At 36.2% G+C, this 18565-nt stretch overlaps 2 protein-coding genes across 2 annotated transcripts; one reads left to right on the forward strand and one right to left on the reverse strand.

Annotated features, from left to right (window-relative positions):
• Positions 1 to 144: 144 nt before the first annotated feature.
• On the reverse strand, positions 145 to 6715 carry LOC110776475 (heat shock 70 kDa protein 17). Its single transcript, XM_021981038.2, has 14 exons — positions 5833 to 6715; positions 5291 to 5523; positions 4658 to 4817; positions 4334 to 4579; positions 4102 to 4238; positions 3614 to 3956; positions 3363 to 3524; positions 2528 to 2602; positions 2347 to 2447; positions 2200 to 2269; positions 1986 to 2042; positions 1824 to 1885; positions 937 to 1009; positions 145 to 849 (listed from the first exon to the last, which is right to left on the reverse strand). The coding sequence occupies exons 1-14, from the start codon at positions 6580 to 6582 to the stop codon at positions 661 to 663; spliced, it is 2658 nt and encodes an 885-aa protein (XP_021836730.1). The 5' UTR covers positions 6583 to 6715; the 3' UTR covers positions 145 to 660.
• A 4881-nt stretch (positions 6716 to 11596) lies between these two features.
• LOC110776482 (SWR1-complex protein 4) lies at positions 11597 to 18529 on the forward strand. Its single transcript, XM_021981042.2, has 16 exons — positions 11597 to 11959; positions 12039 to 12125; positions 12680 to 12745; positions 12853 to 12912; positions 13343 to 13399; positions 13783 to 13912; positions 14062 to 14129; positions 14227 to 14319; positions 14733 to 14780; positions 16352 to 16498; positions 16670 to 16780; positions 17339 to 17434; positions 17522 to 17596; positions 17875 to 17935; positions 18029 to 18063; positions 18171 to 18529. Exons 1-16 carry the CDS (start codon positions 11846 to 11848, stop codon positions 18243 to 18245), a joined length of 1323 nt encoding a protein of 440 aa, XP_021836734.2. The 5' UTR covers positions 11597 to 11845; the 3' UTR covers positions 18246 to 18529.
• Positions 18530 to 18565: the final 36 nt, after the last annotated feature.

Below are 18565 nucleotides of genomic sequence, written 5' to 3' on the forward strand. Positions count from 1 at the left end.
ACGAAGCTATCCATATAAATTTTTACTATCATAACTATTTTAGTTTTCAAAATTATTGTGCTATAAGTTTGGCCGTATTAACATGACCCAACCTCTATACCCATTGGGCTACCCTGTCCAATAACCAGGTCTAATACGAAAAGGTGAACGAAAAGAAAACACGAGCAGGACATAGCATTAATATCTTAGTACATGTCCAATAACCAGGTCTAATACGAACACGTGAACGAAAAGAAAACACGAGCAGGACATAGCATTAATATCTTAGTACATGTACTAGACTATCAAGTATTTGCAAGAACAAGAGAACGATTGCTGTTAAGCCTATAAATATGGCAAAATGTTATTACTGTACTTGATCCAACATGTGCCAACAAAGATAGCACAAACACAAGGTGTTAATACAAGTACTCTATAATTGCTATTTTGAGTATTTTCTAACAAAATTTTGTATCCCAGTCCAATGAAAAACGGGTCGGAACTGGCTCAGGAACCTATGGCTCAAGGCTCGAACTGGTCTCTGAGCCGATAAATATGTCGGCGAGGAATGTAGTTCGAGGATTACTCTGCGTCCGTTAGAAAGATATTTGTTCCAACAAGGGCAGGAAAGTAATTGCTAATCAACCAAGAATTATCACCGGGGTAGCTAAGCTAACCATATCACAATTCATCACGAAGTTCAGCCTCTGTGTCGGCATTATCTGAAGCTCCCTTGCTGGTAGAGCTCCCCTCGCCAGCGCCTGAAGTAGAATCCTTTGAAGCATTTTCTGCCTTTTCACTGTTCGTGTCATTTTTAACGGGTTTCTCTACTTTGGGTTTTGGTTTTGGGATCCTGTTCACCCTAGCAACCTAGAATCAAAACTAGCCGTCATTGATAAGGTTCTTACACCACAAAATCAGGTTATGCTACTCACATTAATGAAAGATCAAAAGTACCTCAGCCTGAAGATCAGCTAACTTGTCAAACACTTCCTCGGAAGTATATACAGGCACACTTGAAACAGAAATCCTGTCAAAATATTAACACCATCAGAATTTGTAGATTAAACTCAAAAATTTCCCTTATATACTATCAAAACAATGGGAGTATTTCCCTAGTACTATCAAAACAATACCTATGTTGTCAAAAAATAATAAAAAAATCAAAACGATTCAAGTGTTATGTAGGGGTACAACTAGACGAGGCAATAAATTAGAAAAATCACTTTTGGTTCGCTATATTCAAACTTATCTGTCTATCAATAAGCTGCATACAGAAATGTGTCTGGTCAAACAAGATTAGATCCTGCAATATTTTATTTCACCAGGACAAGCACTAAAGACATTGCATATTAAACTGACTCATATTCAAGTTCAGCTTAAATTCACTTGATAAAACAATACGAAGTATTGACCAAACAGGACAGTCCAACATGGTCTTTCCAGCTTTTCAAAATAACTAGAGTTTCATGGGGACAAGTAACAAAGACATTGCACATTCAGCTTAGTATAAACAAAATAAAACACTCCAACATGGCTTCCAACTTTCCCAAAATAAACAAGTGTTTCAAGAGGCCAAGCAACAAAGACAGTGTAGATTGGATTGATTTTCAAATTCAGCGTGGACTCATCTTAATATGATTGAATAAAACACCCCAAAATGGTACTCCCAGCTTAGCACAACATAGCACACACTACAGAGTTCTTCAAAAGGAGTATGAGAAAAAAAAAAACTCTGCATTACGTAGTACTCCTTTTGTCAGGGGGATAAATATTCTAAAGCATGGATACAACTATACAAGGGTTAATAAATTTCTAAAACTGGACATATGAAAGATGCTTACTTATCCTGTTCAGTTTGCTTCTCATCTAACCACTTCCTAAACTTATCAGCGCGATTCAGAACCTGAAAAAACAGAAATTATCAACTAAAGATAATTGCAAGAATTTGTACAAATCAACCCAATAAAAATGCCAAAGGAGAACTTTAAGATTCAGATGCTAACCTCATCTATTTTGTCTTTTGAGATCCAGGATTTGTTCTTTTCCCAGCCACGTACAATCTGCAATTATGCAAAAATTAGGTTTGAGCATCCTTAATGTCAAATATTAAACATCCTTGCTATAGCCACATTCAAGCTAATTGCAAAACTCCGTAAATTCATTACAACCCACAAAGGAATACAATCACAATAGATAACTGCAAGCCAGATTACATACCTCTGCTAGCTCAGTAAGATATCTTTTAGCTTGTTTATTTGCTTCCGGACGAGCAGTCAATTCATCCATTCTAATGTGTGAACAAACATTAGTAAGATATAGTCATTTAGCTAACAGAAATTCAAACTTTCTAGGCGCCAAACCAACCTGAAAAATATGGGTTCACCAATAGCTTTCAACATCTTTAGATGTTCTTCAAATTCTCCAGCAGTAGCATCTTCCCCATCCATATACAGCCAATCTTGGATCTGAAACCACCAAAAGGTTTTTTAATTTTAGTTTCTTACAGAAATCACAAAGTGGAAGAACTGGCAGAGTAAAATCTTACCTCCTCAAGCTTTGCACTAAACGATTGTCGCTCCTCAGTAGTTGAAACTTTTTCGACTTCCCCAGATGATTCAATCTATTATACACAGAACAAAGGAAACTAAATAATCAGGATTTAATTAGATTAACCACATTATTGTGAACACCAAGTATCAAAAAAAAAAAGCAGACAGCAAACTTCTCCAAATACCCAGAAAAAGCAGCTAGATGTAAGCAACATCAACAAAATGACATCTGATATCAAGGTATCCCAACAGATTAATCATCCTATCCTGGAAATATATACGGATTCACTCTTCTATGACCTAATGGGAGAATGCATAATAAAATTTACATCCAAAAAACATTCTAGCTTTTAGCTTCAAAATAACGTGGGAACCAGTAGAATGTTTCTCAAAGAAAACCAGGGCACTGCCACTGCAACAAAGTTTACCCCAGAAGGGACGGTGTTTCTAAATAATATATTCGGATGAAAATGTCAAGCAGAACCAAACAGAAGCAGGCCTTTGCATAGTCCAAAGAAACCCTATTGATGGTTTAACCAAATAGGCAAACCATATTCAAGAAGAAATGGAAGTACACCAGAAAGTAGCAGGCCTTTATTGTTCATGATGACACCTACATGGCTATCATACAGATATGGCCTATGAGAGCACAATTATGTCTGCTTATATGATCCACCTAGAACCAGCCTATAAACACATAAGTATATGTTTCACTTTCCATTGTCATGAAAGAAAGCATCCCACTTTGATGCAACCATGCAAATAAATTAACTAAAGACTTTTATTTTCAGCAACATGTAACAGGTCAAATTTAATAAGAAAGTTAGGAACCTTTTCTCTGGTTGAGTATATGTATCCTTCCAGATTATTTTTCGACTCTGCTGTCCTCCTTCTCTCTGCATCTCTCTTGTTAAGTACTGCCAGCTTTTGCTTCGCATCAGCCAGAGACTCTTCAGAAAATGGCATTGCAGCTCCGATTGTCTTCTCAGCCACCTACATGTAAGCCAGAAACAGAGTCTAGAAAAAGAAAAGAAAAAACAATACAAACAGGACATATTCTCGGATAGTGCTAAAGCAATTACCTTCAAGGTCACCCTGAAGGTCCGCTTCTTTAGTTTCTTTTCAGTAACCTCCAAAACATTTTCTTCTGTTGTTTTGGAGTTAGAGGAATCATTTTTGCTGCCATCATTCTGCAAGTTTTCTTTACCTTCTTCAGCAGAATCCCCACTCCCTGCTTCCGCAGATGAGTTCGCAGATATATTTGCTGAGGTGGAGTTATCCACAGTCAGATTCTTTTTAGGAACTTCTACCCACTCAGTTATCTCAATAACAGCCTCTGCACGATCTAAGGTTAGCACTCCACTTCTACTTAAAGAGAAATGTAGATTTGCCTTGATCGGAGCAGAGAGATTCCGAGATGCGTATCTGGAATAGAAAAAACAGCAGGAAATTATAAGATCTACTCAACAGAGCTTCTTAAGTTAGCAGAAAAGTTATCCAGCAGTAAATGGAAAGCAACAGCCAACAGATACTCATATCAGCATATGCTCATTAAAGCGCAAGCCCCTACCTTTCGGTGGCATTGGCCAAACCAGAGACTGTATACTGAGAAAATATGGGAGAAGAAACACCAGGTGGCATCGAGTCTTTGTTCTCATAAGATAAAGACACATCAAAGTCTTTCTGATGAATAATTGATCGGAACATCTGCAACAAAGTAACACAAGATGCAAAAGACAGTAATTTAGGACATCATCGGTTTGCATTCATCCTACATAAGTGCAAAGGAGAAAATGAATTACCTTACTAGGAACCTTCTTCATGCGCGGTACAAGGACTTGCTTTGTGGTTTCATCTTTCACGAGATCAAGACCATCCAATTCCATCACATAGCCATATGTAGAACCATCAATCATTCCCAATTTTCTATTCAGTTTTATTCCATCACTTAAATTAGCTGCATGCAATGCTGCACCTAGAACTATAGCTTCATCAGCATCCAAATGTTTGTCCAGCTGTTTCCTCCCAAGAAATTCTTGAAGCTTAGCCTATGAAATTTCAAACCTTGGATCAGCTTTTGGAAAGACATATATCCAATGGTGGAGCAATTAGAAATAATTATTAACCTGCAATTTTGGAACTCGAGTGGCACCTCCAATTAGTTCCACAGCAGATATCTCATCAGCTCGCAAACCTGAATTCTGAAGGACTTCCTTTAGCGGGACAAGAGCTTTTTCCCACAGATCTTCACAAAGCTTTTCAAACTTCTCACGGCTTATAGAACTCCTGCAATAATATAGGTAAAAGGAGGTGAATCTATAGCAACTCCTAAGCTGGTTTATTATTGTTTGCATCTGCAAATACTTGACACCAGTCATTAACCCTCTGTAGCATCTCCTAATGCATTTTTTGTTTCAAGGAAATAAATGACATCAGAATGACTGTCTGACAGTAAAAGATAGGTTATAACAAAGACTCTGTATGCACATTGCAGAAATCATTCTTCAAAAGAACTAATGCAACCCATACTTTGAGTAAACACCTAAACTAATTTGAATCATGGTCCTATTTCCTACCAGGTCCTCTAATGGTTAAATACAGCTTGAACAACCAGATACTCAGAGCCTAATGGTAGGAATTTCAATTCGATGGCAGTCTCATAGATGCAAAATGTCCATAAAAGGGTAAGTTTTCAAAACAAAAGTCTCTAAAGCTGACATAAATCAAATTAGTTACTAAGATTTTAGTGTTCCACAAACCTGAAGTCACGATCATCATGGATAGACTCAACTGATATTGGAGCCACTGTATTCGCGCTCAAAATTTCTTTAGTACGCTTGACTTGCTTCTTCAACTTAGCCATTGCTTTCGGATACATCCTTACATCAACCCCGCTTCCAAGCTGCTTATTAAACTCGTTAGCAAAGTACTCCACCAACCTCAATTCCATATCTTGACCACCAAGTTCAGCATTCCAAACCACATCCTTAACCTGCACGAATAACAGCACAAGAGGGCACTATAGTATTACCAACAGATGCATCCAACAATCAAGTCTCAAATTCATAAAATAATTTCCTAATCCTTTTCCACTATGTTCTCTGTTTGCAATCATGAGAGCAATTCAGCACCAGTCATCACATAATTGAAACATTGATCATAAATTTACAAACAAAATTCATTGGCATTGCCACCATTAAGTCATTAACTAATGACTACCACCTAACAAACGGTCCATAAATCATAAATGAGCTGGTTACATACATTAAAGCTAAATGCAGATGAAGGAATCGAATAATACCTGAAATTGATTGGCAGAAAGAGTCTTTCCATAGTCCTTAGTATCATAAGCAGAGAAATAAACCAGGGCAGCATAAGTACTAGTAGCACCCATATCATAAAACACAACATACTTTGAATCATTCGCAAACTTCTTGTCAATTCCATACTGCAAAGCAGCCCCAGAATGCTCATTAATCAAGGACAACACATTAACACCAGCCAATTGAGCAGCTTGAATCACTGCCTTTCGCTCCGATTGCCCAAAATACGCTGGCACACTAATCACCGCATCCCTCACCGCGACTTTAGAATGAAACTCAGCTAAATCCAACGAATAACTCAAAATCATCGCCAGCATTTCCTCCAGTGAATAAACCTCGCCATCATCCGTCTTAATCGCCGCAACACCTCTAGAATCTTCCACAATTTGGTACGGTAGGTAGAAAGAATCGAACTTTTGTTTGGAATAGTTGTAAGGTTTGGCGATTAGGTCACGAATTTGGGCGTAAACTTTATCGGGATAACGAGCGATCAAACCAGCGGATTCTTCCCCGATCAACCGAATTCCAGATTGAAATGAGATCAAATTTGGGGATTTGCGCTTAGACATTTCATTTATTGCGATTGAAATCGGAGGTTGGCCTGGTTTAAGATTAACGACGGCAACTTTTAGCCATTCGGAACCTAGATCTATGCTTAACACTGCTGCTTGTGATTTAATTGGGATTAATGCGAGTAAGCATACAATTAACCCTAATCTAATCAACATTGCAGCTTCTTTAGATCGAAATTATCCCCCCAAAAAGTATGAAATTCGACAGAAATGTTATTTGAAGAGGAAGAGTGAAGTATGATGGAGTGAATTTACAGGAAATCTCCAAAGAGAAAGTTTAAGAGGGGTTTGGGAAAGGGGAAGAGAGAGAAAAGTGCAAGGTCATGGGAACCAATGAATTTAATACACGTGGAGGAAGTTACACTTGGCAGAATATGAGACGGTATCTGTGTTGTTAATTCTGTAATACTCCGTACTCCGTAGGTGAGACAACGTGAACTCTACGGTTTCTAATTTGGGATTGAACAAGTGAGACCACACATGACATATTTAAAGATCGATTTATAGCCCAAAGCCCATATGAATTATGGGCCATATGGCCATATGATATGTTGATTTGTCTTGGGCCTCCATCGATTTGGGCTAAGTCAATTTTCTATGCTATTTTCATATTCCCGAGGTCAAAAAAGCTTACAATACTTTATCCGTTTCAAAACAAGTGCAACACTTGAGAATGCATAAATTTTAGACAATTGAATTAGGTTGTTTATATTAATGGCCCTGGTTGGCAATTGGTTGTTGGCTGGTGGTTGTTTTACTTGGCTTGTTTGACTGACTGTTTGTGTTGGCTTTTTATGTTGGATGTTTGACTGTAGATTTTCCAAAAATGGTTGGTAAGTTGGTTATTGACTACTAGTTGTTTCACAAAATGTACTTAATAAAATGAATAGCCAACGGACAATATAAAAAAGCTACTCTTCCTAGCTTTTGGGTTTTGGCGAAAAAGCCGGCTTTTTAGCCAGGGAAAAAGCCAACTTACCAAACATCTATGTTGGTTGTTTGACCACATGAAAAAGCCAAAATTCAAAAGCCAACTTACCAAACATCTATATTGGTTGTTTGACCACATGAAAAGGCCAAAAGTCAAAAGCCAATTGAAAAGCCAACAAAAAGCCAATTACCCCAAACAAATGTGGGTAAAGTCGAGGGTTGAATATGTTGATAAAAGGTGAGTGGAGTAGTATTTTATTCACATATAGAGTAGAGGAAATAAAACAAAACATAATGGGGTAAATAGGAGGAGAAAGAAACAATAAAATAATAGAAAGCGTGGTAAGTGAAATGAGATAGAGAATATAAAACAGTATTTAAAAGTTGCTAGAAATAAAATTGTTATACTTATTATAAAACGGTTAAAAAAGATAAGTGTTGCACTTATTCTGAAACGAAGTGACTATAACTTAGGGTGTATTCTATTCGATTAAAATCTCTTAAACTAAGGCTGTCTGAATTTATTAAAAGTGATTGAAAATTATTGCAAGAGTATAAACTTATTATAAATGACTATAATTATTGGAGAAACAGAAAAGAGAGATCAAATAGAGCTCAATTTTCCTCTTCACCTCTCAAGTTTTGGAGAGATGATGTTTATTACTAAGGCAAGGAAAATGGATCTTTTCATCAACCCCTATTTTTTTTTTTGGTGCGAATGAGCCACAAAGGGCGGGGATGAGAATCGATCCCAGGATCACCTGGAATCGGGATGGAAGCTCTAACCAACTGAGCTATCCATCACTCTCTCCTCAACCCCTAATTAATAGTCTTTCACAACATCATACTCCGTACTTCATATGTAGTTTGATATTCAACCCGGCCCGTACATAATACGGGCCATAAAAAGTTGGATTGGGGAAATAGTTGGAGTGGGGGCAAAAGAGTGGCGAAAGATAGAAAAGGGGGTCTAAAAATGGCAAGAGAAACCTCCCCATGTGAGAGTTACCTAAAAGATGGAATTTTGTTTTGTTAAAAGGGGATGCGTAGAATGCGCTCGACACTTGCTAGTCCCCACAAAAAGTTGGCTATAAATATTATGAACTTCACGGGGTCCGGTAACTTATTCCCACAAATTCCACGTTAATGAGTGTCAAAGGACATCATCATTGAGGAGAGGACTCCACCTTAATTTTGTCAACTTCACCTCATTGTACTACCCAAGGATAACCCTTTTACCCCTAAATACTCTAACGGGGTGGAACATCGATAATCTCTCTGACTCTGAAAAATTGCTCTATTTGATTTTTTATAACATTGGTTTACTTTGCATAAATAAAAACAAAATGATTTTTAAACTAAATGATTTTCTTCGTTTTGCAAGCCTAAATTACTCTTATGTTTTTATCAATACAAAAACTTATACTACTTCAGAAGACATTTTATGTATAAGATGCAAGATCAACTTTTTAATAGTTACACAATTTGATCAAATAATTAATAGTACATTTTAACCAAATAGTTCTAGTCTAATTTTAGTCAAAAAGTTATTCTTTTAAGGTTGGCATCAACGGTGTTTCACATATGACAGTGTGATAGAATACATAATCTTTTATCAATCAAACAATGTCATCCGCATTCATACAATGAGTTAGAGATGATTATAAGAATTCAAACGCTAATAAGTCATGCCAGATATTATTCACTTATGTTGCGTGTTATTGACCTGATTTTCACTTTTTTTGAACTTATCTTATTCGAAATTATCTGAAATTTACCAAACTTATTTTAGTTATTTCTTATGAACTTATGGAAACTTATTTTTTTTCTTCGAATTAATGTAATACTTCAACAAAGCCTTCCTCTGAAAACAAGGGAGTGAGTCGGCCCTAGGCCAATTCCACTTCATTAAAAGAGAGTAAGAAACATGTGTCCCCTCTTGTAAGAGACTATGTTGCTCTTAAGGAATAGCTAAATGACAAATATTTGCGCACCATGCGGCCCATACTCCATACCACCAACTTTTAAGGTCAATTACTATAAACACCTTCAATTATTTGAATAATACTCCATTGACAAAAACATAACACAAAAGATTAAAAAAATAAATAAATAATTGACAAAACATAACGAAGCTCAAAGCATAAAAAGCTTCCCTCACAAAAACTCACACAATTTTCGTACTAAAAGCCACCTAAAATTCTGCGTTCCCTGCAAAAAGAAAACAACTTCTTTTATTCTTTCTCCCTCTTTTGTTATTTGCTTTGTTGGTCAACAAATTTGCCGCATTATACGGTAGGAACTTACATTATAGTCTTGTGTATGTGTTACATAGATCGAATCCTCCTCTAACCTCTTTTTCATTCGTAGAATTCGTAAACATACAAACAAACATGCATAGTAAAATACTACTACTATAACGTAGAAAATGTAAAATGGAAGTAACTAAAAAAATAGCAACTTGTATTAAACATACATACACTTAAATTCAATTAGTAGTAATTATTTAGCTCAGGAGGGATAGATAAGAGGTGAGATGATGAGTTGGAAGGGGATTCTAAACCCTAATCTCCTACTATTCCGAATTTATATTCAACAAAGAATACCTTATTCGGGTAGAAGTTAGGGTTAATAAGTTCAGAGAAGGCCTTACAAAGTCAAGAAAAGGTCTTACAAGGTCAAGAAAAAAGGAAAACATGATTAGGTGAAAATTATACGGTAATAAAGCTCAGGTAGGATAGCACCGAGTAAAGTTTAAAAGTCGATGACTAATAATAACAACGACGACGACCCGCCGCTTATTCTTTCATGAAACAGTGTTGTTGAGCTTGTTGTTAAGCGATTAACGGTGTACCGGAGTTCCCGTACATCTTGCCGGCGGTGATTGAGATTACCGGAGAAGCTCCTGTATATGCATGTCAATATATTAATCAGTGGCCGGAAACAAAATACAAATAATATATATGGCAGATTGAGTAATTATATACTAATATATATACCTCATTTTCAGAGTTGAATGAAGCTTTTTCCTGGTTTTGTAATCAGATTTATTAATGGCCTGAGAGAAAGAAAGAAGAAGGGGATTGATTCAGGAGAGAACAGAGTTGAGAGACACGCATATTTATACAGACAAACAGAGTGCCACACACATGGGTGAGGGTGAGGGTGAGGGTGAGGGTGACCACTATTTTTATCCATTTTTTTTATTACGTCATTATTTCCCTTTTCTTTGGGTTTCCTTTCCTACTCTTTTTCTTTTGTACTTGTGTTAATGGTGTTATTGAGGGTCGACTTTCCCAATTATTTGCATCTGTGTTGCTTCATGGTCAATCCAATTTCTACTTTATACAATTTTTGTATCACTTGTTTGTTATTTTTTTCTATTACTGTTAATATTAATATGATTAATTATAGGTTACAAGGGTAAACTAAGTACGAATAACAACTAATATAAAAAAAACATATAAATAATACGAGGTACACAAATTGTGGGACAGAAGATTCCGACTCCTTCACAGAAGAAGTGGCGAATATTAGTGATAAACTTCTTATATAAAACGTATAAATAATACGAGGTACATAAATTGTGGGACAGAAGATTCAGACCCCTTCACATAAGAAGTGACAAATATTAGTGGTAAACTTCTTATATAAAACATATAAATAATACGAGGTACATAAATTGTGGGACAGAAGATTCAAACTCTTTCACAGTAAAAGTGACGAATATTAGTGATATGCTTCATATATGCAGGTGGGATAATTAGGTTATTGATATCTTAAAAAACTACTGCATGTTAGATACATGAAATGAGACAAAAATTACCAAGATCATGATAGGCGCTTGTAACAATAATTTGTTCATTGTGAAATTAAACAACTAAAGTGCGAGAGGTTTTCCCTGAGAGCACTAGTCATAGATTAGAAAGTTTCAATAATTGATTCCTCAATTGAATCTAAAGCTAGCTATTATCTTTAATTAATTTCGTGGTTGAATACTTCTCCTCACTTACCAACCCAGTTACTTAAGATAAGTAATTGTGTCAAAATCATTTTTTTGAACCCCTCATCACTAGAAAGGTTAATTTTATATGAGTAGCTTCTTATCATGGATATTTCAGTGATCTTTCAGGGATAAATTTGTTAGGAGTATTTCCTATTTTGAGTCTTGGTAAACTTTATTTTTACTGCATTTAGTAAAAGGGTCGGATCTTTGGAGAGAAATCAGAAATCCAGTCCACATTAATCCGGGTCATATGAGTATTATCGGTTCGTTGCGTTTTAGTATTTTCGCGCTCGAAACTCAGAACGAATCACAAAAAAAAGCCCTAATTTCATCGATTTCCTTTCAATTGAGCGATAAAGAACCCTAATTTCAGTTCCAAATTGCTCCCGGAACGTAGAAAATCCCACAATTTGCAATAATAGATGATCCCCCAATTTCTTAGGTCGTCAAAAGCCCTAATTTCGTGATCAATTGAAATCAAAGATGGACGCAAAAGACATACTGGGATTACCAAAAAATGCATTGCCATTATCTCAGGAGAAGAAGTCCAAGCCTCCCAAAGAACCTCAGAGGAAGCCCGATGGCATTTCTCGAGAAGTAATTTCCACTCTCTTCTCTCTCTTTAGTTTATTTGGGATGTTAGAGTTGTTGATTTTTGATGAATTACAAATTACAGGTGTATATGCTTACTGGAGGAGTTCCACCTCTTATGCCTGCAATTGATACCTCTCAACTCAAGAGACGTCCCCCAACTGATGAGAAGGTCACTTTTTGCTTCTTATTATCCACAATTTCCCTGAATTTTGGTTGAGTTTTTATTTTATTCGAGTGGTACCTGATTATAGTCTTTGGTTTCTGGTGAATTGGTTTCTATTTTCACATGTTATGTTACTCAGAATCATGATTTCACCTCAAATACTCGTGTGGGGTGTTAGTTACTCACTTGATACCTTGATAAGTGTAGACATTTGACACTGCAGTTTGGCAAATAAATGCAATTTTTTCATGAAATGGTTGAGATTGACTCTTGGACACTACTAGCTAAGTTTGAGTAGCATGGGCGATAGATTAAATGAGTGCTTCATCTTTGTGCTTGTCAACTGTATCAATGGCTTTTCTAGGAATTACAATTTTGTATCCTTAGCCTTCTTGACAATTGGAGTTTGAGCTAGGTTTTTTCTTACACAGGGTGATTGTTTGGTCTTCTGTTTCATTTGAAATTTCAAAGATGCAACTTGATGAAGGCAGTTGACTGCCTTTCTTTTGGAGCATGTATGTTAAACTATTTTAAGTTACACATGTCCATGTTCTTAGCAGGTTACCTGGCAATGGCTTTCATTCTCAAATTCAGCTCGGAAAGATGATTTAAAGCTCTACCACTGGGTATCTGTTTCTTCCCTTTGATTTTCTTCTTTTTCTTTGGTCATGAATGTGAAATGAAATTATTTGATCTCTTATTGAGTATTATCTGGTTTTCATTTCTCCTGTAGGTCAGAGTTGTAAATGGTGTGCCGCCAACGGGGGATTACCCTTTCGCCAAATATAATAAGGTATGCATATTGCTGAAATTTATGCCTTTCAAGAGTTTCAACAATTCAACTTTTTAACATGTTACAACTAGAGAACATACTGTCTTGCATTCTGAGTTCTTAATTGGCAGTGTTTTAAACCATATCCTTGTATATGTCTTTTATTGGGTTTGGGTGTTGGGGTGCTTGTGTGGGGGAGGCATATGAAGAAGTAGCCTTCTAAATCTTGATTGACCTAGCGGTTGTCCCATAGGGAAGACCAGCAGGGTGCCACCACGGGCTGCTCCCCCCAGCTTGAGGCTAGTTTAGACAGGGTTTCAGCAGCGTCATAGTCTGAGTTATAGACGCTTCTACCCCATGAACTCCCCATGTTATTCCTAATCATTTGAATTTTTGGCTTTTGCTATTTTGCTTCCTGAAATTACATGTTCTTTTATCTTATGTGTTCCAGTCAGTTGATGTTATCAAATACACAGACGAGGAGTACGAGAACTACTTGACAAATCCTGTAGGTACCAATTCATAATTAATACATACATAACAAATTTGTTTTGATCTTGATATTTTTCCCTGATATGCATGATATATATGAATGTTTTAGGAGTCATTTCACTGGCTCATTTAGAGGTTTGGCTTTGAAAAAGCTATTTTTCACTAATCTCTATATTTATTTTCTGTTTCGTCATTTGAGTTTGTTGGGTTTTTCTGAAGATTTCACCCTGCAAACATTTTACTTCCAAGCATCTAAGTGTTTGCTTGAATGTTCTGGGGATTTCGTCTTGCATACTTTTTTATTTATTTTGCTAAGCATCCTCACTCTGGCACATTTAGTAATGTACACCAGCATCTTATTCATAAACTTTTTTGTTTCGGCAATTTTCTTCAATCTAGAAATGGAGTAAGGAAGAGACAGACACCTTGTTCGAGTTGTGTGAGAGGTTCGATCTCCGCTTCGTCTTAATAGCTGATAGGTTTCCATCATCTCGGACTGTGGAGGAGTTGAAGGATCGGTATTATTGTGGTACTTCTCTCTCCCCTCCTTTGCATTTTCTGAAGCTTTTTTCTTGGAAACTGTTTCGAAATGGAGGATACACGAGGTTTAACTTCTTCAGCTAATTCAATCATTTCAGTGTTTTACTTAACGCTGTATTTTCTAATTATTCAATATAGTGACTAGAGCAATACTGATTGCTAGAGCTCCATCTCCTGCTGATGTATCTGCGCATCAATTGATAAAGGTATGGCAAATTGATCTACAAATTGTTTTGACTGTCTAGAAAGGTTCATGTATCATTTTTCTGTATGATGCTGATGCAACCTGTATTCATGTTCTAGGAACCATACAATGTCAAACAAGAGACTGAGCGCAAGCGTGCTTTGTCAATGGTCCTTTCTCAAACAAAATATCAAGAACGCAAGGATGTTGAGGTCTGAACTTTACTGTGTTATCACTTAATTGCAAAAGTATATATTAGCCTCAGTGGTGATCTCATTAAAATTCTAGAATTAGTTGACTTGTTTAGTAATATTATCTCCATTTCAAAACAGTTGCACCATTTTACTTTTACGTTTGTCAATGCACAATTTTGACCATTAATTTCTCTAGTTTTTTAATTTTGTAAAATTATAGAAGTTGATACTTTAAAAAATAAGTTGAGAATAATTCGAACTTCTTTTTACATAACCCTAATTATTTTAATATATATTAATATCAATATGTAGTCTAAGTTAGTAGATGAATATTGTCAAAAGTCAAACGGGTGCAACTATTTTGAAACAATGGTCGTATGCATCAGTTTGACTTCATACTGAATTACCGAGTTTTTTTCACCGTTTTGCAGGTTCTTGCTGAAGCTAAAAGAATCCATGAGTCACGTATATTGGCTAAGGTATGGCATGGGTTGGTAGACTCTGTTAGCCTGTTAGCTTGATTATCTGTTTGTAACTACAATCGAAGAGAATACATTTAGTTTGTTTTCAGTCTCTACTCCTATGTTTGGTGAGAGACCTGGTGCTCTTTGGGGGTAATATTCAGTTTATGGAGGTTTTATCCAAAAATTGTCCTTATAATGATGTTGGAAGGGATTTATAAAGTCTTGTGATTTCAAGGAGGAGATAGTTCACAAGACTGAAAGCTACATTCAGATATCATTTTAGTGATTGATTTGGTCTTATTTTATTTAATTACTCCCTCCGTCCCGGAATACTCGACCCGGTTTGACCGGCACAGAGTTTAAGGTACTTGAATTGACTTATTTAATTTAATAGGTATTAGTTGATAGTGGGGTATTATTTTAATGTAGTTAGTGGGAAATGTGTTAAGAGGTGGGGTTGGGGAGAGTAGGGGTTGAATTTTTAATTATTTTTTGTATGGAGTAGGGGGTAGGTGGGTTAATAGGGGTGGAGTGAGAAATAATATAATATTGTTAGAATATTTCCATTTTTAGAAACAAGTCAAGTATTAAGGGACGGCCCGATAAGGAAAACAGGTCAAGTATTCCGGGACGGAGGGAGTATATATTTCTTTTATCTTTGACTTTGATGATCATTTTTCTTCACCTCCATTCATCCATTGTGGTTCTTATGTTTTTTGGTCTCACCTGTTCTCTTCCTCTTGTCTATCCCCATTTGGATGTGACTGAGCTGTCTGGCATTTGTTTTCAGCTTTCAAATGGCTCATTTAAAATGCTTCTAGTTAATAGATAAAATAAGACATTTTCTTCTTGCTCTGGTTATTGATCCAAGTTATGGTTGTTACTATGAGAAAGCCTTTTACTGTGATGGGCAGAAAACAATATTATGCAGACTGCTTAGTGTATTTCCTTTGGTCTTTGGGTGCTTATGATCATATCTTTGGCAAGATTTTGAACCACTATATGCTCAAATGACGTGATGTATAATTCTGTTTTCGTGTGGTTGAAGGATCATGTGTAACATTGATGATTAAGCTCTTAGGCAGAGCTCTTTGTACCCAAAAATCCGTATCTAGAATTATTTCCCTTATCTGAACCTATTTTTCTGCAACTGAACTATTGACCTTGTTGAGCTAATTGGAACTTATTTTAGTTATGAATTGTACTTGGGTAGCTTCTATTTGAACTTATTTTTCCCAGAACTTATTTTGTCAAGATGAATTGAATAAATCCTAAGTTCTTATTTTCAGGTGCTAGTATGTTTGCTATTTGCCACAGCATTTACGCTGTAACAAGGATAATAAATGTTCAGTCACACTTCAGTATTTTTCTTTGGTGCTTTGAGATCGTGTCAATAATTTTCTATTAGTTGTTGAATATCATGTCTCCATATTGACTTGGATTGAATAGGTAACTGGACTTTGTACCTTTATTTGGCAACTTAAGAACAGTTTTTTGGATGTATAATTTTCACGCTCACCGGTGTGTAAATCAAAAAGAGGGAGAGTTGAAGGAACTGGCTTATGATTCTTGGATATGTATTACAGAGTGCAGAGGAGCCAGAGGTACCATCAACATCAGATGTTGGCACAGAAAATGCTGATCGAACTGTTCTTCCTGGCTCTGTATCACCTGTCTCTGGAGCTGCGACTGCTGTAGCAGATAATGCTACTACCCTGGCTTCTCTTCGCATGGTAAGTTCCATAGCAACTGTCTCCCTGCACCTTTTTGTTGAGTCGCTCCTTCACCTAACAGTCAAATAGCTCTTTTATTCCTTGTCATTTGTCAAGTGATTTGATTATTGTAATATTTTAGATATAGTTTCCAGTCAGTTAGTCTTTATATGGCCTGTGAACAATTTGCAGATGCGCGTGTACTTGAGGACGTATGCTCTTGACCAAATGGTGCAGGCTGTTAGCGCTTCTGCTGGCCTCAGAACCATCAAGCGTGTTGAGCAGACTTTGCAAGATCTCGGGGTTTGTTCTTTATCTTTTGTAAAAGTTGAATTATGTTATGTGTAATCTACTGGTTTATAGATATTGTATAGTATGTGTGAGGCTATTTTTTAAGCTGTTATAACAATGTATCTTTAGTGTATATGGGGTTAACTTAATATAATAACCTAGCCAGTTCTCATGTTCCAGGAACTGAATTTCTTGAGGAATATCTGTTTTCGACACTTATAAGTAATAATTCGTATATTGTAAAAAGTTGTCAGTTCATCTATTGGCAATGCAATGTTTTACAGTTGTAATCTTCCTGTACTCACCACTTCTATTTCACTCATTTTCTGTGTGTATGTGTGAGTATTATTGGAGCTGAGCTTGTTTAGAAACCTGCTTCAAGATGCAAATCTAGTAGTTGAACCTGAAATATGTTCCTGTTCTTGAGGGTAGTTGAACCTGAAATATGCAAATCTAGAAGGATGTGGATGATTGTGCTTTATCCAAACGAGGGCAATTGCATTTTTAGCTGATGCTTTACTCTAGAGCCAATGTTTTATATTATAGCATTAAACTGCCTATTTCTTTCAGGTAAATTTGAAGCCCAAGGTTCCAACAAAATCTGTATGTGGCGAACATCTTGAATTGAGAAAGGAGATCCTTACTTTACTGAATCTTCAAAAGCAGGTATTTTGCTCTCCGGGAATAGTTATAAGAGCGCGGGATTTAGTCTGTGTTGCATATTTAACTCAGTTATTGTATTTGCCATTTTAGTTGCAGTACAAGGAGGCAGAGGGTTCTTCTTATCGCGAGGGATCATATAACACTGACACTCCAGAAACCCCTAAGGTTTGTGATCCATGCTTCAATATTATCATTGTGTTGAATTTGGATTTCAAAGTGGCCTGAAATGACCATCAAATTTTTTCTTAAATCATTGCCTCATCAGTGTATATTAACCTTAAAAAAAATAACTTTTATATTGCCTTTCATTTGAAGAAGGGGCGCTTTCGTGTTTATAAACGGACTTTATATTTGTTAAACTGTAATACTTCGTACTAGAAACAAATTATGTCCTGTTTTTTACATGTTGAAACCTAAATGTTTCCGTGTCTGTCTGTTAACAGCGCTCCCATCGTGCTGGGGAACAGGACCGTCCTTTTGTTCCCGAGCCTTCAAGTTTTGGAGGTAAAAAATTTCGAACTTTTACTTCTGGTTTGTTTTCCAAGGCTTGATTAGTTAGATGGCTCACAATGTTCCTAAATTTATTTTTGATTACAGGGGATAGAATCGGCAAAAGGGACCAGAAAAGAAAGGTAAATGCAATTTCATTCTTTAAGATTCATTGTACTTGTGATTTCCTATTGTTTTTGAGCTCCAAGTTTTCATTTTTTCTGAGAAACTTTGTGATTATAACTTGAAGGGGCCTGGAAGATCATCAGATGCTCCATCTTCACCGGCAACCAAAAGGGCTCGGAAGTTGAAAGCAGATGGATGATTGCAATGCCATGTTTTATTTAAATTAGGGGCTTTAGTTTTTTGATGGTTGTAATCTGTCACTCATTAATATTTATTTCCCTCTTTGTACCACAAACTCATTTGTATCTTTTTTAGGGGGAAATTCATCTGTATCTTACTACTTGCATTAAAGAAATTCAATGTTTTCTGTTCATAAAAGACTTGTCTATGTCACATTGTTACCTTTATACGAGGTACATCATGAGTAATTTTGAAGGGATAATTACAGGTCTGAATAATATTGCTTACTCAATTGACGACTTACTTGAGTAAATTGCCAATTATTTAATTCCCCATATT

The sequence above is a fragment of the Spinacia oleracea genome, chromosome 5 (assembly GCF_020520425.1).
Source record: "Spinacia oleracea cultivar Varoflay chromosome 5, BTI_SOV_V1, whole genome shotgun sequence".
Lineage (NCBI taxonomy): Eukaryota > Viridiplantae > Streptophyta > Magnoliopsida > Caryophyllales > Amaranthaceae > Spinacia > Spinacia oleracea.

Bases quoted from the DNA above. Each gene is read 5' to 3' on its own strand.
- LOC110776475 (XM_021981038.2), bottom strand. From the start codon at position 6,582: ATGTTGATTAGATTAGGGTTAATTGTATGCTTACTCGCATTAATCCCA. The intron at 4,818-5,290 runs GTTTGTGGAACA...ATATTATTGCAG, and splicing joins CATGATGATCGTGACTTCAG to GAGTTCTATAAGCCGTGAGA. The intron at 1,886-1,985 runs GTTAGCATCTGA...CTGTTTTTTCAG, and splicing joins CAAAAGACAAAATAGATGAG to GTTCTGAATCGCGCTGATAA.
- LOC110776482 (XM_021981042.2), top strand. From the start codon at position 11,846: ATGGACGCAAAAGACATACTGGGATTACCAAAAAATGCATTGCCATTA. The intron at 12,126-12,679 runs GTCACTTTTTGC...TGTTCTTAGCAG, and splicing joins GTCCCCCAACTGATGAGAAG to GTTACCTGGCAATGGCTTTC. The intron at 13,913-14,061 runs GTACTTCTCTCT...TATTCAATATAG, and splicing joins GAAGGATCGGTATTATTGTG to TGACTAGAGCAATACTGATT.